Source organism: Simochromis diagramma, unplaced genomic scaffold (assembly GCF_900408965.1).
Source record: "Simochromis diagramma unplaced genomic scaffold, fSimDia1.1 OVJJ01000571.1, whole genome shotgun sequence".
Classification (NCBI taxonomy): domain Eukaryota; kingdom Metazoa; phylum Chordata; class Actinopteri; order Cichliformes; family Cichlidae; genus Simochromis; species Simochromis diagramma.
This window is the reverse complement of record NW_024386885.1, coordinates 1,579,040-1,596,547: the sequence shown is the minus strand read 5'-3', so window position 1 is coordinate 1,596,547 and position 17,508 is coordinate 1,579,040. Positions and strand designations below refer to the sequence as shown.

General features: G+C 42.0%; 1 protein-coding gene across 5 annotated transcripts in view; it reads left to right on the top strand.

Annotated features, from left to right (window-relative positions):
- The window catches only part of krt222 (keratin 222), a 38,577-nt gene that overhangs the window by 2,062 nt on the left and 19,007 nt on the right, over window positions 1-17,508 (top strand). Inside the window, exons 1-5 of one of the 5 annotated variants that reach the window (XM_040033502.1) lie at window positions 7,468-7,822; window positions 7,970-9,357; window positions 9,405-9,411; window positions 9,620-9,823; window positions 15,759-15,841. In XM_040033502.1, coding sequence (XP_039889436.1) covers window positions 9,620-9,823; window positions 15,759-15,841 — 287 coding nt within the window. In that variant the 5' untranslated portion in view covers window positions 7,468-7,822; window positions 7,970-9,357; window positions 9,405-9,411. The other 4 variants (XM_040033501.1, XM_040033500.1, XM_040033498.1 and 1 more) reach the window with 4 other exon arrangements.

Here is a 17,508-nt window from a genome sequence, read left to right as displayed (position 1 = left end):
CTTCTTGGATGAGAGGTGAAGCATCTTCAAACAACTTAAAGAAATCCAGCTTTTATTTCCAAGCTCTTTAGACCACTGATGGAACAAATACACACTAAATATTAACAGAGGGTATAACCAGAATGCAGGAGGAACAGAGTACTGATGAAAAAGCATGGACGTTTTATACAATGAGCACAACTCCTCGTTTTCAAAGACAAATAAAACTGCAGGTTCTAAGACCAGAACCCTTACACAGCTAATTGCTGTCCGCATAGGAGACAGCTGCTTTTATAATAAGCTAATATGTGCAGTGTTTACAGCTTGTTGGCTGTCCTAATGGTCACTAAATAACCATTTATTGAAGGATTTAGCTATATTTAGGTCTTAAACTGAAGGTAGATGTAAGAGTTTTTTCATTAGGGTTAGAAATTAAACAGATGAGATTAAATTAATGGTTGATGGTAAATTACAGCTAATCTTACTGTAGTCTAAGTCTTATCACTGGTCTCTCAAGTGGGTGATAAAGTCAAGTGGAACTACATAAAATATATTTTTCAGGCCTCAGTCATTCAGTTTCCCCCCTCATGATATTAAAATCATTATCATTGTTGTCAGTGGTTTTGTGCTTTTTCCAGTTTGTCAAATCCTTCCCTCTAGTGGTCAAATCACAAGGAGAAAAGAAGTGGCTAAATGTGAGTAAAATATATATTTAAACGCGCCCCTGTGTCCTGGGCTAAACAGCTGAAATACACTCAGTATGCTAGACCCCGTTCACTCAACTAAACACATCCATAAACATGCCAAAGCCGAACTTGAGTGAAGTGAGAAAGCCTCTGCAGTTCGACAGGTACCTGCCATCCAGCATCTCTGACCCCACAGCCTGCCGGGAACTCTTTTGAGCTCCCAGCTCTGACTTGTTCGAGACGTTTGAGATATTCGCCCAACCTTTTTTTTCTACGCAACCATAAATGACAGCCAACAGTGCCACGCCTAGTCTAATTGTTTTGTGAGAAGCAAACACACTGTAACCCTGGGGTGCTTTATGAATGTCAAACAAAGTGCGATGAAGATAATTGTTTTTCAGGCCCGTTTAAAAATCTATATTATACAACTATTTAAAGAATTTAATACTTTGTCCCTTCAGGTTGTTTCCACTCAATTTATTCCTTGTGCTCGGAGACGCTTGTTTCATGTCTTGATTCCTCACGTCTCATTAATGTGTACGAATGAGACTGCTGTGACATTGACAATATATGTTAACGACAAACGACTGATTAAAGATGTTCTGCTCACCTTCCTGCTCTGTTGGGAGGAGCCACCTTGCCCAGTGCGTGACAAAACGATCAAGCTGTTCCCTTCAATCATCCTCACTGTTATGAACTTGTGCATGTCACATTTGTTGGCTTAGCAGCCGTGAAATGTATGGCATGATGCATTTCTGGTCGTTACCACATTGTTTCCAGTGCTTCCAGTGGTTTGATCCGCGTTTATGTCTAAGGTGTGAAGGGCTTAACTTGTGCTCGTTCTGCTTCTGACACTGTGTGAGTGCTGGAACGCGTGAAGAAACCACACCACTCAATTACAGATGATTAAAAGCTCTTTTTTCATAACGTGTTAGTTGTAAATTACTGGGATCAAACATAACAAAAACCTGCTCTTAGTCTGCATTCCCATGAATTCGTGAGGTATCTGAGTCAGATTGTTTCACGTCAAACTGGCAAAAACCATTAATTTCACAATGTGCAAATGACAAGCTGAGACAGGAAGGCTCCTTATCCAAACTGTAAGCAGGAAGCTGGCACCACTGTCAATGCTTTAATATCTACAGATTACTCGTGTAGAACTGAAAGGCCGAACCAAACCATAAAGATTACTGATGTGGCTTATATCACAGTGATGGTGCTGCTCCAGGCCGATCATAGCAAACGATCAATCAGGGGTATTTGTGATGTCACAGATTCCATGAGGGGGTGGAAAAATACTGAAGTGTGGCTCATTTGATTTAAGCGACAGCGCTCACATTGCAAGGGCATCGTGAACTGGTTAAAGGACAAACTTGAATGTAAGAGATTACAGGATGACCCCAACCTCAGCAACAGGACCACTCTCACCATCGAAGTGCGTTTGCTTTTGGAACTGTGTCTTCATTCCACCTACTTCAAGGGTCAGTTCTACAGGCAGAAACATGGGTGTGCCGTGGGCTCCCCAGTTTCACCCATCGTGGCCATTTTGTACATGGAAGAAGTGGAAAAGAGGGCTTTGTTATCCTACCCTGGAACACCACCAAGCCATTGGTTCAGGTATGTGGATGACACCTGGGTGAAAATCAAATCTCAGGACGTACCACATTTCACAGATCACATTAATTCGGTGGACTGACACGTCAAATTCACCAGGGAGGATATGAAAAGTGGCAGGTTAGCCTTCTTACACTGTGTCTAGATGTCCCCCATCAGTAATGGGGGGACATCTGCCAGGGAGGCAGAAGAACGGCACATCAAGAAGGCTCTGAGTAAATGTGGTTATCCCAGCTGGACTTTTGTCAAAGCTGGGAAGGCGCCTAAAGAAAGCTCCAGCCGATCCAGGAGAGAAGGACAACCGCTGCCTAAGTGAAAACCTGTAGTGATCCCGTATGTGTCAGGAGTATCGGAGCATGTTGAGACGCATTTTTTCTAAACACCGGGTCTCTGTGGCTTTTAAAACCCAAAACACGCTGCGCCAAAAATTGGTCCACCCCAAGTATCCGGTCCCCCGACACAAAGAGAGTAACATAGTGTACGCTGTTAAGTGCAGGAGGATTGGCAGGATTTATACATCGGGGAAACCAAACAACCTCTGGCTAAGCGGATGGCACAACACAGAAGAGCCACCTCGTCAGGCCAGGACTCTGCAGTCTATTTACACCTACAGGCCAGTGGACACTCTTTCAGTGATGAGGATGTTCACATCCTGGACAGGGAGGAACGCTGGTTTGAGGGCGGAGTCAAGGAGGGCATTTACGTGAAATGGGAAAGACCATCTCTGAATTGAGGAGGGGGCCTAAGGGTATATCTGTCACCATCTTACAATGCTGTGATTACAGCCATTCCCCAACTCTCTGTGAATGGGACTCATGGACATTGATCAGTGGTAGTTGATCAATCGTCATGAGAATTTGCATAATTATGATTAAGGAACTGACCTCCCAGCCCATTGTTCCTTCAGTGGGCTGGTTTCAGTCATTATGCAAATGTACTGTTTATAAGATTGAAACCTGCAGTCAGCTGAGGACTGAAGAAGTCACCTGGATGAGTGACGAAACGTTTCTCCCGCAAAACGCTTCGTCCAGATGAACAGAACCAACTTTTGGAGGTTTTAAGTGGAATTATCTGAAGAATAGCACAGTTTGTCTGTTCAACATGTTTGTGCTTCAGTTTTAGTTAGTGAAATTCCAGTTTTTATTAGTCTGTTAATTAGCACTCACTAGCAGCTAAGTGCGTGCGTATGATGCCCATGGACAGTAACTGAATGCAGCAATATATCCCTAGCGCTCCACCATCGAGGTTAAAAGGATTCGAATAGTGTCCTAAAAGTGCTGGCTGCTGCTTAGAGGGAAGATACAAACACAATTACCTGAAAGATGTCTAAACTTTCTGCAGAGGTGAGGACGACCTGGTCTCCTGTTGTGTTGTCCTTTACATTAGTCATTTGGCATTGTGGAAATGAAAACATTTCTTAGTGAAGCTTTAAACTAGGGCTGCTCAATTAATCGAATTTTAATCACGATTACGATCTGGGCTTTCAACGATCATTAAAAATGACTGAGCCGATTATTAGCCCCTCCCTCATGCTTTACTCTCGCGCTGCTCCGTGTGGCAAATCCAGCGCACCTCTCTGCATTTCGAACACGGGTCACAACAATTAAGAGCAGCGGTCCCCAACCCCTGGGCCTCGGACCGGTACCGGTCCATGAGTTGTTTGGTACCGGGCCGCGAGAGTTGAGGCTCAGATGTGAAATGTGTGGTTTTCAGGGTTTTTATCGGTTTTCAGCGTTATTTTGTTATCGTTTTGATTGTTAACTCGGTTTTCCTGGGTCTTTTCACGTGTGTTATGAATAAATCTTCTTTTTTTCGGTACCTGTACTAGTTTTATTTTGTTGTATTTATCCGCGACACCTTAAAGGCCGGTCCGTGAAAATATTGTCGGGCATAAACCGTCCGTGGCGCAAAAAAGGTTGGAGACCGCTGATTAAGAGGACCCGAGGGAAGCTCGGAAAGCTAAGCAGAAGTTATTTGGAGAGGAGAGTGACTGCCGTTGGTTGAAAAGAGAGGTAAAAAAAACTTCAGTGGTGTTGCACACTATTTTATATTATTATTATTTAAAGTCATTATTCAATACATTGTTATTGTTAACCCTTTAAAGCCGGTCAGAGCAGCACGCTCCGTTTTGTGTAACTATTTTTAAATCCCTGTAGAACCTGAACCGCCTAAGCTAGCGCAATTTTTTTTTTTTGCATATGAAACCGGAGGAGTTGTACTTACATCTTATGCCATCAGCTTGTCCTCGGTCACGGTTTTCTTCAACATAAAGCTTTGCAAAAATTGCATAAAAAGCACTTGCAGCAACAAAAACATAATATTCCAGAAACACGCTTTGCCGATCCGATCAGCTGTTCGTAACACTTCCCACAGTGAAACAGACATGTCCGCCATTTCCTGCCCGAAACCGGAAGTGACGTCATTTTCGCGGAAAATGTAGTTTTTTACTTGTAGGCCTTAAAAGCCTATACTGGTGTTTTTATAAGTCATGTTTGACTTTTCTGAATAGTTTCTGTGATGCTTAGAACTCGAATTGCGCTGCTGGAAATAGTTTATTTTGATGCACCTGCTGTTTTCTTTGCAAATTTGCAACATAGGATTGTTTTTTCGTTTTTCCCGCAGTATATAAAAATTGGTGTATCTCAAAAATAAAACTATGAAGACACTCAAAATAAATTTCCTGCTGTTGTAAACTATTTTTTGCAACTTTTTTGTATTTAAAGTTTTGAGGGATAAACCTCTTAAATTTCTCCAAGTAGAAATATATGTAAAAAAAACAAAAACGATTTTCAATTTTTTTTGTAGTTTATTGCACTTTTTTGCAATTAATGTAGTTACTATGGACTTAATGCATACATATTATTAAAATATGGGCTATAACAGTTGTATAGCAACTTGAAATGCTCCCACAAATGGCACTACAGCATGTAAAAAAATAATATAAGCTCTGGCAGACTTGGTTCTATAGTAGGTCTTAAAGGGTTAAATAAATATCGTCAAATAATCGAGATCTCAATTTCAGTGAAAATAATCGTGATTATCATTTTTGCCATAATCGAGCACCCCTACTTTGAACAGCACAATGATTGATAATAGTGATTTGAGTAGAAACATACTTTATGGTGCCTGAGCGAGCGGTTTACAGGTATAAATAAAAGCCAACACAGGTTAAAGTATAACTGTTGTGTACTTTATACCACAAGTAAAAGCACATGACACACGCTTTAGCTGAACATAACCCCTACAGCAGAGTCTGGTGGAGTTTATGCGAAGTTAATCCTTTCTGTAGTTTTGGACTTAGCCCACAATAGTCTCTAAATCAGATCTGAAGTGACTTTTGTGGTGATACCGTGTATGAACAAAAACTGTTGGCACTGAGTTGGTTTTAAGCAGTAATTACGAAACAAAGGATAAAAGGTATTGTGTGTTTATAACAGGTTCCTTCTGTTTTTTCTGTCAGACACGTTTAGCAAAAGGCTCATGAAAATGAGGGATCACATGAAGAAGGATCAAAGAGCTGTTGCCGCCCCTCCTCCCTCGAAGGAAACAGAGGTCGAGGAATGCGAAGAGGCAAAGTTCATGTTCGTGAGACTGTTTGGCGGTAAACTCATAATCCAGGGTGGATTTGTTTTGTTTTTCACTCTCTTTTTGGGCAGTGTCCACCTCTAACGCCTCCACCTTTTCTCCTTAAATTTGTGTAACAAGTTGACACCTGCTTAAACCCATCAGTTAAATGCAGTGCAATAAAAAAACACTTCTTGGATGTCTGAGGGAGCAACACGGCATCCAGAAACAAGCTCGATGGCATTCCCCCGTCACGCTTGCAGCAAAAATCATCTGTCACAGACACCCAAAGCAGAGCCACCTTCTACGCCCTAAGAGCGTTTTTTTTTAATCATGGAAATTTTTTGCTTTTTTGTTTCCCGGATTTCAACTGACTATCATCGTTGCTGCTCTCCTGCCAATCCATCTTACTGACAGGGTGTGGGAGTGCAATGACAGTAAGTGTCCTGGCATACAAGTCTGGCATTGTTTAGTTAGACAGCGTGCTTTGTGTGTGTGCGTTTAATTATTAAAATCTACACAGCTCATGTCCTGTTACAGACTTATTCTCCTTCTCTTGCTCTTTCACTCTTTATATCTGATTTTTTGTTCTCTGTACATGAACCCATTTCCTGTCTTTTCTGGCCACGCTGATAGATAACCACAACACCCACAACCATCAGCGAAGCCACATGAAAAAGTCAGAGATAAAGAATGAAAGTCTAGACAGAGACAATATTAGGTTGCAGCAACACAAAGAAGCTCAGACGTGTGTAATAGTACCCCCACATCCTTTCTCTTAGCAAAACATGCTTGTTTTGCCTGGCAAGCAAATCCAGACAACTCAAGTATTTGCAAATCCGCAAAAAAGGCTCTTTGAAAACAAAAAAAGGCGTCCGGGTAAAGTGAAACGTTCATCTTCTTAAAAATTGATTCATCTTTGTGAGCCATTTTTAATGTAGCAGACCTTAAAGTGATACGAGTAAGTGACAGAAAAGGGAAAAAATCCTGCTCTTCTCTAAAAGTCCCAAAAATAGAGCCCAAGAAATAAAACACAAGGTCGTTTAATTTCATGCACTTTTCTTACATCTCCTGCTCTGTCTCTGCAAACTTGCGATCCTTGAGACCTCAGAATTAGGGAGACATTCAAGTGTTTATTTATTTAAAATTATTTATTTAAAGTAAGTTAAATGTCACCCTTACTGCTGTCCCGGGGCTGTCTAAATTCAGAGGCTGCATCCAACTGAGGACCCGACCTTCGTGGTCTAAGTGGGTCCTCCGAAAGCCGGGTAGGCCGGAAGTGGGCGACTGTGACGGTCTAGCCTTCAGAATTACGTCACGAGCTCTCTCGGCGGAGTGAAACTCTGCCGTCTGCTCAACCGGACACTGGCGTAAATTCTCGACCATCTCACACTTCTGCTTAATCATTTTTCTGTTTGACGCGTATTCAGCGGTGTGAAAACCCCCGGAGGATCCTCCCAAGGGATTAATAAAGTTTTATTTAATCTAATCTAATAACTTAGATCTCAGCCAAACAGATTTACTCATGAACAAATAAAACACTGGAACAAGTCAAACAGTAACATTTTTAAGTTATCTAAGCGACTTGTATATCATGTTTAACCTGAGTAGCAAAAGTCAGCGGGGGTTTGAAAACTCAGGAGAATGGTGGCTCAGGGAGATTCCCAGGAGGGCAATGAGATTCAGGATTCTCGTGGAAAAAATGGGCGAGTTGGCATGTATGCTATAATGTGCAGCAGTGATCTACTATCAATCTACTGTTGTTGTTTTGGTTGTAAAAAACACATCGATCGCTGACAAGCAAAATGGCAAAACTCAACAACTTATTAGCTTTATTTCTCTTTTACTGGAGGACAAAAGTGCATTTGTAGACTGTTCTGAAACAAACAAAGAACTTTTTAAACTTATCGTCTTTTTAGAGGCTGACATAGCTTTCTTGGTGTCAACCTTGTAAGCACAGACAGATGGATGTAGCCACTGTGATGTCATCGAATGGTTTCTAATTCCTGCTCTGAAGTCTTGAGATGAGCGTTATTGATGTAACTGCTGAACCACACACAAACTCTGAAACTTAAACCAAAATCTATAAAACTGACTCCATGTTTTATTCAGTATGACCCAGAAAGTGACTTATATTTTTTAGGAAAGACTTAGAGAGGTCAAAGGCCAATTTTCCCGTGGACTTGGGCAGGAAGTCTTTTGGCAATGGCAGCTACCGCCCCTGGTGGATATTATGCAGAATGCACGTTCAAAGTTAATTTTTCAGAGCTGAAAGCAACGTTCATCTTTTATACTATGCTTAGAATTTTGATGCCAAAGGCAGTGCTGAAAGCTGCAGTAACCTGGGTGGCTGCTGTGGCTTTAAAGGGAGCTGACCCAAAGATTCGCAGGTAAACAAGCCAAGTTTCAGTTATGAATTCATGTGCAACAGGGTGGAAAAAAACACCTCAGTTTGATCTTTAGGGATCTGTTCATGGCAGTGAAGCCTGAGTAATCTGATCAAAAACTCACAAAGCTCTGTCATTCTGCTTGTGAGTTCATGTGGGTTCAGCTGATTTTGATTTTGTCTTACAGACATTAGACACACCCACCATCAACTTCTAACATGCACTTTTGAATCCTCCGTCGAGCCTTGTTTTTAGTTTTTTTTTTCTTTTCTAGTTGTTACAGTGGCCCACCCAGTTGTTTATACTGGGTTTATCCTCTTAAACATTGAGAGGAGAGAGTGTTTGAACCACACCCCACCTTAAAAAAACATACCTCTCTTATCATAACACATTAGCCATTTCCATGATATTATTGAAGTCTAAGATGATGCCGCAGAGTCTGTCCGCTGAAAGCAACAGAAAGCTACAAACTCCAGGTGACATTAAGTAACTGCTTAAACAGTAGTTAAGAAAGCCTATCTGCAGTCCTTGTAACCAAGGGAATATAAAAAAACCACATAATAATATTTGGAAGAGAAAACCTTTGGCCCAGACAGCACAAACACATCCAACCAAGGCTGTCATTGAGCAAGTCTGCACAAAGAGTGAGAGAGTGTTCAGGGACACGGGCTTCACATTCATTACAGTGAATGTAACTTCTCATTACAGGACCATTCACACAAACACACACACACTCAGGTCCTGTCACTGTGTCTCCCTGAACATTCCCTCCGCAGCTTGTGTTGCTGCCTGTTTGAAAGCAGATCAGTAATCCTGGATCAGAGAGTACAAAGGGACCCCAGAGCGTTGGTGATGCAAGCACTGTGTCCAGTGTCCAGCGCTTACCCCACATGCTGCCTGGGAGGGGCCGAGGTGGGACAGGGAGGAACGTCCCTGCCGTGACTGACCCTGAAGACAAGCGAACGCTGATACCGGCAGGCCAACCGGCAGCCTGTCTGCTCTGTCTCGGGGGCCTGCTGCCGATGACCTGGGACACAGTGGGAAGTGCTCTCCAGCTCGCTGTGGAGGAATGCAGCTAAGCTGTGAGGAGTGGTGGACTGTGTGACCGGGCAAACAGAGTGACTTACATATACTGTGCTTCATTCAGGGAAGGCCACGTTGCTGCAAGTGAGTATCACTAGGTAAACATTTACCTTGTAAACGCCTTTGGCAGCGTGTGGGTTTCACACTGCAGAGAAAGTTGTAAGCTCTTGTGAACACGCGCCTGTCAGTCACGTACTGCCTGAAAGGTTTGGCCAACACAGGCACCACCAGCCGCGTCATTTGACTGTATGAAAATTTCACAGGCTCAGCAACTGCGTGTGACTGTAAACATTCGCTCTCTCTCAGATGTCCATGGACTCGCTGCAGGACTCCAGTCACACAATGTGGGGCCTGAATGCTCGCTTGAAGAGCTTCTTGGAGCAGGTGAACCGGCTGCAGGAAGAAAACCAGCGGCTGGAGGCTCAGATAGCCAGCTGGGGGGTCAGGAACACCGCGCGTTCCCAGGACTGGTCCAAACAGGAACAGACCGTCAAGGAGCTCCGTGCCCAGGTCAGATGGTATAAAGAGTTATGTAAATTTCACAGCTGTTTGACATAATTGTGGTGCTGCAGTATTATTTCTACTCAGGCTTTATAATAATCAGCTCAAGGCCATCTTGCAGCCACAGGAGAGGAGTTGGTGTGTATAATCAAACAATGAGTGCAGTAAAAACACAGCCTATTGTCTAGTGTAGTGTAGTGTCGATGACAGCTGGATGCAGCATCCTGTGAACAGCCTCGAACACATGTTTAGTTAAAGGACAGGATAGGTGGTTAATGGCACCCTGTTTTTAAGACCATCACACAGTTTGTAAAATGAACTGCCTTTTATTTCTGAAGTTCCTGTTAGGACTACATACAAGGACCGCAAATTTAATCTGTTGTTGATCATATTTAATTAAATATGCGAAAGCTAGATGTAACTTTGCTACGCTGCATGAATGTGGCAACAGTTCATTCACGGCTGATAAAATAATTTGACAACTACAAGTTAATTTATCACAAATACCACAGGAATCAGATGAGTTACTAAAGGCTAGAGATGTGAAAAGCTAGTCGACTAGACAATGCTGCTCATCGATTAATCGTGTCATGGCATATGACATGAAGTCACTGGAGAACAGGCATGTCCAAAGAAGGAAGGCTGCTGCTGTTGCACTGCTATATTCAAAGTTAGCTGTCACTGTGTGTGTGCACTCATTTCACTGACACATAAAACATGATTTGGTTATTATAGAATGTAGTTAACAGTTTCAAATAGCTCATAAACACACAGCAAGATTTTTACTTTTTATTTCATCTGCCAAACTCAGTCCAATGTTATAATATACCGGTAGTTATAATATAATATAGTCAACTGGCTTCCAGGAGCAACTCGAGACAGCATTTTGGGGTTACTAGCTCACAAGTCAAGGTTAGCTAGTGTTGCTTAATGTTATTGACGTTTGCATGGAACAAAAACTTGAACAAGCGTAACGCTAACTTCAAAATAGAGAAAGTTGTGCATCAGGGCTGCAGCCGACATGTTTTTGGAGGGCGGGGGTTCGATCTCCTCTCAGTTTCAGTGCTCCTCAGCAAGCAGCTGAGCTGATGATATGATTACAAAACCAATCATCAACCTGAGGCCTAGGGTGTCCTGGTACCCTGTGCACTTATGGGCACCCTTATGTGCGAGCGTGGTGTTCCTCCCAGTCACATACCTCCAGGTCACAATGTCATTGCTCTCGTGAGCACAGGGGTCCCTGAGTAGGGCAGATGGGGCATCTTCCAGGACTCCACTCAGGGACCCTACTGGGTACATTGAGATGCTGTTCAGCTTATAAGCACTGCAAATTACAGGCACTGAACCGAGGGGATAAAAATATACCCACCCCTGCCTGCCACCTCTCAGTGTCAGTCCAACCGCTCCAACTAACTGGTTCCAAGTTGTGCACTGAGGTGAGTCTAACTATACTTAGCCATACCCAGTATCCCTCTGCCTCTAGAACTACCTCACACTCCTTCCCCACCAGACAGGTGACGTTCCACCTATCCAAAGCCAGTTTCAGTCCTCAACAAGAGCCCAATCCACATTGATTGGACCCCTATGGCCCCTCCTGAATGTGATTTTGCTTTATTATGTAATAAAACAAATCATTGCAATTGTCCAATACTAAAAGCCAAATACTAAAGACATGTATGTCATGTAGATATAAAGCTTCTGGTTTATTAGTTTTTAAACTGTTATGATATATTTTTTATTCCTCGAGGCATCCAGAGACGGCACCGGACTCAGTAGTCATTTTCACAAAACCTTTATTCATCTTCATTCATCTTCAGTTAAGCAAGAGAAGGGGAGACGCGCAAGGCCGGTGTCCCTCTGCAAATCTTCCACTCCTTTGTTTGTTACAGTCAGCTTTATAGAAGTGACCCCATCATAAAACCCCCACGATGTGCTGCAAACTCTGTGTTTGTGTGTGTATGCACGTGCACGTGAGTGAGTGTGTGTGCGCACCTGTGTGTATGTGTGAGTGCACGTGAGTGAATGTGCATGTAGGTGTGGTTGCGTCATAACAGTCAAAGCACTGTGTGTGTGTCTCTGTGTACGTGACTTCCTGCCGGTCATAAAAGTAATCTCCTCACCCAAGCTACACCAAATTCCTCTACACAACATACAAAACAGAGTTAACATATTACAAACACTGAGACCCCGACTCTGCATCCACTGGGCCATTGGCCTCTTGTTGTCTTACATTTACAGATAAGCATGTGGAGAGTCTCTTGCAAACCTGCTTCTAAGTTATAACAATTATGAGTTTTTATTAAAGGTACAAGCATCAGCATCAGCAACCGCCAACTGCAGCTTCCTGTCTCCTTTTATGACAGGCAGACCCCCAGTCTCCATGAATTCCTTTCCCTCTACACAATTACACACACTCTCAAGCCTACAGCTAAACCAAACTAAAACACACAAACAAATGCTTCCCTATTCCTCTGATCTATTGCTGGACCCTCTCATCTAAGCCAATTTAACACATTATATTCTAATAATTATTTTCTTGTACTCACATAATACATAACATTTTTTTTTAGCTAATAATCATTTCAGGTAGGTAAAATGCTTTAGACTTAGTTTATTATTATTATTATTATTATTATTTAAAAACTAAAAGGCATGGAATTTTGACATGTAGGATAGGGTGAACAAGTGGGTCTTCAAGGTCAGAGAGGTATGAAGGTGCATTTGAAGCCTTGTAGGTGAGCAGCAGGACCTTAAAATCTGCTTGAACCTGTCAAGGTAGCCAATGAAGAGATCTCAGTACAGGGGTAATGTGCTCAGATTTCCCAGTTTTAGTTAAAATGCGAGCAGCTGCATTTTGAACCATCTGTAAACCTCTAAAACTTTTCTTTGGTAGCCCAGAAAGGAGAGCATTACAATAATAAATACGCGAAGACACAAATGCATGGACAAGAACCTCTGCAGTGTCGCTTGACAAAACTTGTCTGATTATGTTTCTTAAATGATAAAAGGCTGTCTTTGTTGTCTCTCTTACATGAGACCTGAAAGAGAGCACCATGTCGAACCACACGCCCAAGTTTTTTACCTTTAACATTAGTTATCATTGTAACAGCCTTGGTATCAACGAGACTAATCGAAGATGTTTTGCGTACTGTGAGAGGGCTCGCCACAGATATAGAAAGATATGTCTTGTGCCCGTATCATTACGCTGCCACAGAAAGAATGCGGAAGCGCTGAGTCGACGACTAACAGCAGTGATCTCCCATGACTCAACTGATGGTTTTGAGCTGCTCCCTGGATTTACTGTCACTTTCTTTACACCGTGCATAAGTAGGTGTCACTGACAGACACTAATTAGTTGTTCACATGTTCCCATGACTACTACAGACAAACTCAGCCAACTTCATTGTCTGAGGATCCAGGGAGTGCTTCCATATAAATGTTAGGGATTAGTTCTCTATTTATCTTCTTAAGAAGTGCTCAATTTAGTTACATCACAGGAGACGGGGCAGACATTACTCCATGATGTTGTCAGTCTCCTGACTCACATCCCCACCGGGAGTCTGAAGCTGGGATTGTAATGTTCTATCCATACAATGAGTGAAGCTTGTAATGGTGCTTATGGTAAAAAAAAAAATGGTGGAATAGTCGATGTTATCTTTGGCTTTCTTTCAGCAAGGGTGTGTCTTCTTTCAAAAGTTTTGTACTCATAAGAAAACAAAGGAGAATGAGGGCGTGTTAAGATTTTTATTTGTGTTTGATATAATACAAGGATCCAGTGTTTTATACTTTACTTTGCTGTATTAAAATAATATTAGAAATTATAAAAAATTGTGGGATTTGATATAAAACCCTGCAGAAGGTGTATGCTAAATGAACTCTCCCATGAACAGTATGTAAACAGGATGTGCAAACTGGACCACTGATTGGCTTTCTGAGTGCAGAAGTGACATGAGGAGCAATAACACTCAAAGGATCGATTTTAGCTTTACCTGTAAATTAAATATATCAAGTTTATATTCAACAAGCTATATTTTGAGGTATTATGTAATTTATGTTAAAAAAAAAATACAAAGAGGAAGGGCGTGAGCTGAATCGAGTCAATTGCGTCACCTTTGATGTACAAATGCTTTGTTTTCTTCTGAATAGGCCTAATTCATAACAGTATCTCTTCAGAGTCTGTGTGCGTCTGATAATATGGGGATTTTGGCATGCAAAGTAGGATGGATTACAAGCATGAGGCGTCTATGGCATGGGATGGGCATTTTTATAGCTCCTTTTTAATCTCACTGACCACTCAAAGTGCTTTAGATTACAAGCCACATTTACATTTTCACACAAAGTCATATTGCACTTTATTTTATGCATTTAGCTTCTTTATGTACGACCAATTTAGAATCACCTCTTAACCTAACATGCATGTTTTTGGACTGTTTACCAAGCCTGAGTACTTGTAAGCCCACACAGGGTTTAGGAGAATACCGGACCATCAGGCAGGCCGGATTATAAGGCGCATTAAGCGAAACAAAACAGTCAGATGAGTCAAATTTTACTCAACTCATTCTTCTTGCTTCCTCCACTTCCATACGGAGCCCCACAAGGGACATGGGAGAAAAAAAAATTAAGATGAACTTTTGCGAGATCTCGCAAAGGTAACTCGGTAACTCGGGATCTCGCAAAAGTTGAATTCCAGACATCACATATTTGCAAAAGTGCTCTGACATTTACGGAGATGTCTGTCTTTTGCGAGATCCCGAGTTAGTTTTGCGAGATCTCGCAAAAGTTCATCGTAATTTTTTTCTCTCCCATGTCCCTTGCAGGGCTCCGTACTTCCATACCATTGATTCATTAATGTTGAATTCTCTGGCAGCTGCTCTATTCCCATGTTGTTGCAGTATATTAATGACTAACCTCTTATTGTGGATGGATTATCTCAGTTGTTCTCCTGCCTGAAGTTTGGTCCGTTTACAGCATCCTGCCATGCAACTGCATTTGTTCGTAACCAACGGGAACCCTCACGTAAACTTTTACAGAGTGGAAAAAGGTTAGCGTTCGTCCTCCAGTTTGTTATGCTAACATAGCTGTGTAGCTAGCGATCACGTAGCGCATCATTACATACCAGCTAGCCCAACTTCAGCAACCCTAAAAAAGTCACTGCTGTTTAGTTTTCTGTCTTCATTTATGTTGAAAATGATAGAAGAGCTGTAGGTGGAAACTAGCGAGCTAACTTCCTGCTAACTTCTGACTCCGTTAAATTTAATAAATTCTGTTTTCATGGATGCCTGGATGTTAAACTTAATTGTTACATCCAGTAAAGCAGTAACGCTGATCATTTTATTAAAGATGAAAGAATTTAGACAGTTTTTAACTCCCAGTGATGCCGCAATGTTTGTTTGACCTTGGGACAGAAGTAGAAGGAGTTTAGGACCCAGATTACTCCGCGAGGCTCCTGACTACAGTAGCCGTGAGGCTCTGACAATCTATCAAGCAATGCGGCTTCATAGCTCACAAAAGTCCTACTAAAACATTGTTGACAGATTTTGAGCGCCGTGTACCACATAAAAGGTCAGTAAGCACAACCAGAATTCATACATCAGGCACACCGGATTATAATGCGCACTGTTGATTTTTGAGAAAATTAGGATTTTAAGTGCGCCTTATAATGCGGAAAATAACCAGACTCCACACAAAAGAGTCCAGAGATCACGAGATTCAAACCCAGAACCTTCTTGCTAAAAGTCAGCGGTGCTAACCACTGCCGCGACTTGCTCTCCCACTTTTTCCAAGTTTTGTGACTTTGATCTCGTGATTTGTTTCTTAGAGAGCTGTAGCTTTGATTATGCCATCAGAACATGGAAACTGTATGTATAGAATCACCGGTTAGATTTTGCCTTGACCTCCAAATCTAATCACATCTTATTTGTTTTTTTGTTTTTTGCTTTGTCAGGTCGGTAAACTACTGATGGAGAATGCTCAGCTGGCTTTAGAGTCTGACAGCATGAAGTCCAGAGCGGCTGCCATCCAGGCCAGGTCAGCTGTATTTGGCTTTAATTTTCCTGGAAGCTCCAGTGCTCCTCTTCCTCAATCAATACAATTTTCTGATTATTAATTAGCATTAGGTATGATTTCATATTGCATAAACCTATTGCATCTATTTTATGTCCAAAGTAATCGGCCACAGTGGGCAAAAGACATGGTTTTGTTTGTGTACCATTGGTAGTTTTTACCAGATGACAGGCGCTAATATGGGATAATCATCACCAGCCAATAAAGATGTTTCAGTGTTTGAGGCAAAGCTGTTGAGTTCAGAATAAAAGACTTCCTGTTTTCATCCTGCTGCAATGCTTTTCCAGCTCCCCTTTTATCGCACTCAGGCCAGTTCCCGCTCCTGTGAGCCAACCTGCATACAAATCCAGGCCTGACTTTGTGCCGCGTCGGCGCTTTCACTTATGTATTGATGCAGAGTGACACAGACACCCCCCCCACACACACACACCACCACCACCACCATACCATCAGCACCACCTCTACCTCCCTCACACACCTCCCGCCTGCTGTCGGATGTTAACCCCTGAAGGACAGCGGCTGAAATACCTGTCTCTTCCTTTTATACCTCCACCTGACGAGTTTCCTGACCATCTGTCTGTTTATGATGCACTAGGATGACTCCAAGGTCTTTTTATGTCCTTTTCTCTTTTAGTTATCATTTCTGCAGTGCAATGACTCACAGTCATGGGGTGAAATAAAAACTTCCAGCTGATACCAGAGACTCCAGCCCCTGGTTAGACACTCACTGGCTATTCTTAGAATTGCTGTTTGCATTAGTCAATACTTGACCTTCGAGTGACTGGGTGGGGTTAGCCATATGTTTGTATGTGCTCTGATATTTTTAATAATGAAAATGTTTCCTACAGAGAATTTTTCTCCTGCTCTTTGTAGTTTATTCCAGGAACTGGATCTTTGATGTGGCTAGGGTAATGGAAAGTTTTGTGGTCTGATTTTATTTGTAATTATCCACTTTTAACCACTACATTGTGATGTTGTGCAGTGAACCATTGCTATAAGACCTAGAGCAAGATTCAGAGATATCCTGAAGTATGTGGTTTGATAACAGAGCAGACAGGCAAACTTAATGCTTTGAAGGATGTTTATAGCTCACATACTGTCTCTGTGATAGTGAACTCTGAAGAACTCTGAATTATGGCATAAAGATCTCATATCCATAAAGATTAACATGAAATCATAAAGATTTCATATTAAAACCCCTTTTTGAATAATTTTTAGAATATCTGTCCAAGGCAAAGAAAACAGTATAAGACTTTGGATTCAGGAGAGAGACACTATCTCTACTTTTAAGATGAGGCTTAAAACTGGTTGCAGCAGATGACCCACCCCTCCCCTCCCTTAGCGTAGTTCTGCTGGAGGTTTCTTAAAAGGGAGTTTTTCCTCCCCACTGCTGCCAAAACGCTTGCTCATAGGGGGTCACATGAATTTTGGGGTTTTCTCTGTTTTCTTTGTATTATTGCAGGGTCTTTACCTTGAAATATAAAACACCTTGAGGCAACTGTTGTTGTGATTTAGCGCTATATAAATAAAAGTAAATTGATTTGAGTTGAAAGCTGTAGATAGGATGTGACTCAGTCTTTAAAGCTTGAAGGAAGCAACTGCAGTTTGTCATGGCACTGAGTCTGTGACCC